This window comes from Chelonoidis abingdonii, chromosome 19, assembly GCF_003597395.2.
Source record: "Chelonoidis abingdonii isolate Lonesome George chromosome 19, CheloAbing_2.0, whole genome shotgun sequence".
NCBI classification, from domain to species: Eukaryota; Metazoa; Chordata; order Testudines; family Testudinidae; genus Chelonoidis; species Chelonoidis abingdonii.
This window is the reverse complement of record NC_133787.1, coordinates 2,128,980-2,134,979: the sequence shown is the minus strand read 5'-3', so window position 1 is coordinate 2,134,979 and position 6,000 is coordinate 2,128,980. Positions and strand designations below refer to the sequence as shown.

Here is a 6,000-nt window from a genome sequence, read left to right as displayed (position 1 = left end):
AGGCTTGACAAAGCCCTGGCTGGGATGATTTAGTTGGGGATTGGTCCTGCTTTGAGCAGGGGGTTGGACTAGATGACCTCCTGAGGTCCCTTTCAACCCTGATATTCTATGGTTCTATGATCTGTTGATTCTGTTCTTTAGGGGGAATGCTATTTTAGTGTGTTTCCTGCCTCAGGCTATGTTACTGTCCTTGACTTCTATTCCAGTTTCATTAATAAAAACTGGCATGACTTCTTTCAGAAGATTCTGCTGGTTGGTAAGCTCATAACCAGACGGCAGTTAAAGCTCAGTGCAGCCAGATTCCCAAGTATCTTGTTAACACACAGGAATCCTTGCATGGCATTTTGCAATGAGAGCTGCCCTTCATGATACTGGAAGCAAATAGAAAACAAACAGGGGTTTACTGGTACTGGCACAGCAAGCCTAAAGCATGAAATCTACCACTGAGAGAAACTCGAATGAAAAACGTTAACGGACAAGCTGGAAGAGCTTCACAAATATGCCACAAAATCCAATTCATACTTAGGAACATAGGGATTTCCACACGTGATCAGACCAGTAACCAGTCACTGATGGTCACCATCACTGTAAATGCAGATGATCCTGAATCCTTCAAATTATACCTTGAGGAAGTGAGTTCCAAAGGCTAACTGTAAATTGTGTCCAAAAGTCCTGTGTAATCTATTATCTAATAAAGTGAATGTACAGAAGCATTTTCTGTAGAGCAAACAATGAAAGCCTCTCTAAGCACTGCTCAGAAAGAGCCAGAGAAAAAGAAAGCAATTTTACAATGTATAAATAGCAGCAATAAAGATGGACTAAATCAGGGGTCGGCAACCTTTCAGCAGTGCTGTGCCGAGTCTTCATTAATTCATTCTCCTTTAGGGTTTCGCGTGCCAGCAATGCATTTTAACGTTTTTAGAAGATCTTTTTCTATAAGTCTATAATATATAACTAAACTATTATTGTATGTAAAGTAAATAAGGTTTTTAAATGTTTAAGAAGCTTCATTTAAAATTAAATTAAAATTCAGAGCCCCCCGGACCGGTGGCCAGAACCCAGGTAGCGTGAGTGCCACTGAAAATCAGCTCGCGTGCCGCTTTCGACACCCGTGCCATAGGTTGCCTACCCCTGGACTAAATCATTCCACCTCTCTATTTAAAATATTAGAGAGGCCACATTCGGAATACTCGATGCCTTTAACTTGATTTTCACAAAGCAGAGGAGAGTTATAATCACAAGTGCATTGTGTGCAGCTGTCAGTTCAGAGATCTGAAAACTAGAGATAAAACATTCTAAACTAACCGCTGGAGTGTCTTGTTACTTTTATACAATGAAAACTATTTACAAAAATAGTCAAATTAAAATGTAAGGGCATCTTTTGGGGATTTATTAACAACATCTTTGTGGTATTCAACAAAGATGTGTGTGGAATCTTCAAGACTGTTAATGCTACAGTATGTGTCAGGGTCCCTATTACACCAGCACTATCCAATGACTGAGCTCTCACTAGCTTTCAGAACAGATTCATTTTGGAACAGCAACAATTCCACACTGTCTCGTTCACACACAGTCTCTCCCTCCCTCCCATAACATACACCTCCCCAGCGGCAACTGTACAAGTTTATTCATTTTGCTGGGAGCTGCAGAAATATTTATGCAGCCGTTCTTTTCCACGTAAAAAGAAGAGTTAACTCTTTGTCTGCTGGCTGGTATTTGGCAAAGATGAACATCATTTGCAGCTACATCTACATCACCCTGAAGCAGTGCTGTTGCAATGGTATGCCTGTCCTCCAAAGGACAAATGTAGGGGAATGCAGCAGAGAAGTGGTCGAAGAGGGGAACTGAGGCAGAGTTTGTTGGAGAAGTGTATACAGGCAGGGTCAACCCAAGTAAAAATTGGGATTACACTGTAGATCATACACAATCTCACAAGGAAGCTCCTTCCCTTTTGTTTTGGGAATCCACGTGTCATGGCTCAGCCATATTTCCAATATTCCTCCACTACCAAAATGAATGTAGCCCTAAGCTCCTCACAGCATCTTTCTCCTCTCCTGGGTCACTCTCTAGCATTAGTTCCCTTTAGCCTCCCTTGTCGACACAGCATTTCCCGCAGCATCTAGTATTCCTGTCATCAAATTGCCCCAGGAGGCCCTAGGACTCCTTCCACAACCTCCTACTGCCTCCATAACAGCAGAGCTTCTTGTTAGCCATTACTCTCAGGCAGGCTTCATTTCATCCTCTGATTTGTCACAGTTTACAAACAGAGCTGGAGAAGGATTTGTTCCTTTCCACTCTCTCCTATACACTTTGCCATCCTCCTTGTACCTGAAGCTTTATCACTAACATGACTTTTCCTTACAGGACTAGATCTCTGATTACTTTTCATGCTTTCTTGTTCTTGTTCAGATGTCAAACAAAACCCTGGGGTGTGCAATAGTCTCTCCTGGAACACTTTCTAATTCAGCTCACTTTCTCCCTCCTTCTCACTATCTTTTCTTTTCCCATGGGATCCTTTCTGGCATACACCTCCCTCAAGCAAGCTTATTCTCTGCTGAAATTTCAAGTCCTCATTTTCTCTCTTTTCAGTCCTGATTTTCAGTCCCCCCTCCCCCCCACTCCTTTCAGGGAAATCTCAAAATGATCACAAAGTTATTTCAAGCAAAGGCAGGCACTGTGGAAAGAGCTGAGGTGCTGGCCATCATGAGCACTTTGAAGGTAAAACAGAGCCACCCCCCTCAGAAAAGGCATGGCACTCAGAAGCAGACAGGTTCCTCCCCAGGTGAGTGACAGCCAGGGGGCGTGAACAGGCCACATGGCTCAAGATGGCTCACAGCTCTGAAACAGGATTGTCAGTGGGGAGAGGAGACAAGGCCATTGGGAGGAAGATCTCCCCGAAGGAAATCACAGGGTATGGGAGAATCTCCTCCAGCAACTCTCACCAACCCAGCCTCTTCTATAACACAATACCTGGAACTCTCCCTTCCCCATGCAGGAGAGGCAGCCCTAGGGTGGCATGGACTTCTGTCACATCACAGACTGACAGACAGAGTCAGGATTGAGACAGGGCTGCTATGGGCAGGGCAAGGGAGCTCCTCTGCCTACTTCCCCACCCCCAGCAGCTCCACATCACCCAGTAGGGTCAGCTGACTTCAGAGTCATTCAGTGAGGTGCATCGCTGGCGCAGTGATTTGGCCTCGTACAAATCAGGAATAATTTAAAGGAGAGGGAGAGCCTATGTGAGCTGAGGCTGACTCATCCATCCCCAGTTGAGTAGTGATGTAGAGACAGAGGCTGGTAAACAGATTACATCAATGTGAAGAGATCATATTAATTACAGAGAGGGAATAAACGTGAAGGAAATCACCCTATTTTAAGACACAATCCAAGTGAACAATCCTGACATTAAGAAGCAGGAATGAGGACGCCAAGGCTGGGGCCCCACTGTGGCCATTCTTGAGTAAAATGGAAGACACCTGTCAACACGGAGCATTTGCAGACCAGGAGAAGATGAGCTGAGACACCCTAGGAGTCACCACACAGCAGCATGGTAACCTGCTGGCCCCAGAGAGTCTGGCGGGACCCCAAAAAGAATGTTGAAATCTAAAGAACAAGGTTAAAAAGGGTCTTGACCAGAGTCAGGATGCTCTTGGTAGGCAGGCAGGGAACATGTGGAGGGTGTAGTCAGAGTATGGCTGATCAGTCAGGCATGCTGCACACTAGCTGCGAGTAGCAGAGAAACCCTTATGGGAATGATGCAAAGAGGAAATGACTGTCAGAAATTGAACCTTCTGGCCACATGGGCTTGTGCTGTTGTTCCCTGGCCATGGCAGAACAGAGAAGGCCACAGCATGTGCAAGGCTGAAGACCAGCTCTGCACAACCTTAGAAACACAGCTCTCCAAAGGAAGGAAATCACCAAAAATGGTTCTTAATTGGGCTAACTACTTTGGAACAGACACCTCCATGAGCAGGGACACAAAGGAGGAGTGAGCCAAGGACCCTCCCAAGACTTCCATCTTCCCTGGGTTGAGACAAGGCCCCTCTGCGTGGTTCAAGCAGAGACTAAGCAGAATCCATGGAATGAGAAGTGTATGGGTGAGTGTTATCAGCAAGCAGGAAACTCGTCTTTCACTTCATCACACAACAAACCTAAGATGTCCTGCACTTCCTGTCAAGGCCCATGTCAACAAAGGGGACCAAAAAGGAGGACAAAATTAGCCTTGAAAAGGAAGAGGTGAGCTTTAAAAAGACATAAAAATGGGCACTTGGCACATCAAAGGACAAGGGTCTACATCAAGGAAGCAGGGAGCTTCTTACCACCACTCTATAAATGGCATTTTCTCACTGTGCAGGGAAGCTACAGCAAGGACAGGTCAAAACCAAACCCTAAGAACGGGCTCCCTTTAGATTTCAGGAGGAAAGGAGGTTCGGAGCCTATCCCCACACTGAACCTGCTCCTTTGGCTTGGGTTCTAGATCCAAATACCAGAAAGACACTGCTCTCCCAGTCCCGAGGCCTGTTCCAGCCCTGGTGTCAGAGGAACAGACCCCAGTGCAGACAATGAGCTCGCACCTCCTTCCACCAGAGTGACATTTGGATTCTGGTTCAGAATAATTCATGAAATTTTGGCACCATCAAACGCAAACCTTGCCCTAACTCAGCCTTGGTCCCTTAACCCAAAATCAACCTAATTTGGATCCTAATCCAAATACTACCCCTCCCCCTTAGGCAACACAGTCACAAAGCAGGTCATACAAATGAGAAAGATTAAACCTAGTCAGTCTGAAAGCTTGATGTTAAGGCTCACACCTCCACATGAAGCCTTTCAATGTCAACTGGCATTTATGTCTTCCAGTGCAGTAGTTAAACATCTAAGTACCCAGGACAGGACAGCAAGATCCATTTGCATCAACAAATCAGAGTTTTAAGACGCAGAAAAATATGTGTGCTGCACATTGAAGCATCAGGCACTTAAGTGCACAAATTTAGCTGGTAGGTTACAGTCACTTTGTAACTATAACTATCAGAAGCATCTTATTGTATGCCGTGCTCCAACACTGAGCTGATAACACAGAGATCAGTGCAACACACAACCTACAGAAATTAGATAACACCATAGACTGATAAAGATCCAAGTGATGGCTCTTACCTTGTCATTGTTCCTCAAAATCAGCGGGACTTCATAGATCTCACAAGGGGCATAGTTCTGAAATACCACCTCTGATGGGAAGGGCTGAAACAAGCTCTGCTCCAGGTCAACCGAAGAGAACTAAAGATGTAAAGAGACGCTCAGTAAGTAGACACAGAAATGCTGGGAGGAATGGGGTCATGAATGCAAATTCTGCATTGCTCTTTAGCAAGATGCAAGCTAGACCATCTCTACAAGCAATTATATAAGGTTTGCGGTGAACACTCCCCAAAAGAGCTGTGGAGCAACTGAGATCAATGCATTTACATGAGGACCCCAATGAAGATACTCTAGAGATGACTGTTGCCCATTGACTTAATAGCATGCATTCACCCTGATATAAAGACATCATGGTCCAGACCCTCAGATATTTAAATGCCTAACTTGCATAGGAGTAAGGCATGGGAATGAGGCACTTAAATGCCTTTGGGAAACTGGGAGGATCCTATGGGAGTAGGTACTTAATGCCTTTGAGGATCTAACCCAAGAGACTAGAGTTTTACTGTCAGTAAGGAAGGCGACTGAGAGAAGCAATGCAGCAGCTGTTCAGAGTTCAACAAAAGATGACAGAGGACAAGACTATATGATTTCACATTACCTTGGTGTCACTGGAGGATTTGAATGAGGACAGAACTTTGGTTACATAATCTTTTCTGGTGAGTTTTAAACCAGAGCGAGGAGTACTCAACTTTGTCCTTTCAAGCCTGTGTTATTTCACGCTGTTCTTTGAGCATGCCCAGGAACGTGCACGGACACACAGAGCAGGGGGTTGTGGGGCAAAGCAGGACATATTAGGAGGAGATTCTTAGA

At 45.0% G+C, this 6,000-nt stretch overlaps 1 protein-coding gene across 1 annotated transcript in view; it reads right to left on the bottom strand.

Annotated features, from left to right (window-relative positions):
• Positions 1-6,000, bottom strand: part of HYDIN (HYDIN axonemal central pair apparatus protein) — a 401,019-nt gene that overhangs the window by 372,930 nt on the left and 22,089 nt on the right. The window contains exon 4 of the mRNA XM_032795387.2: positions 5,152-5,271. Within this exon, the coding sequence (XP_032651278.1) occupies positions 5,152-5,271 (120 nt within the window). The remainder of the gene's footprint in view (positions 1-5,151; positions 5,272-6,000) is intronic.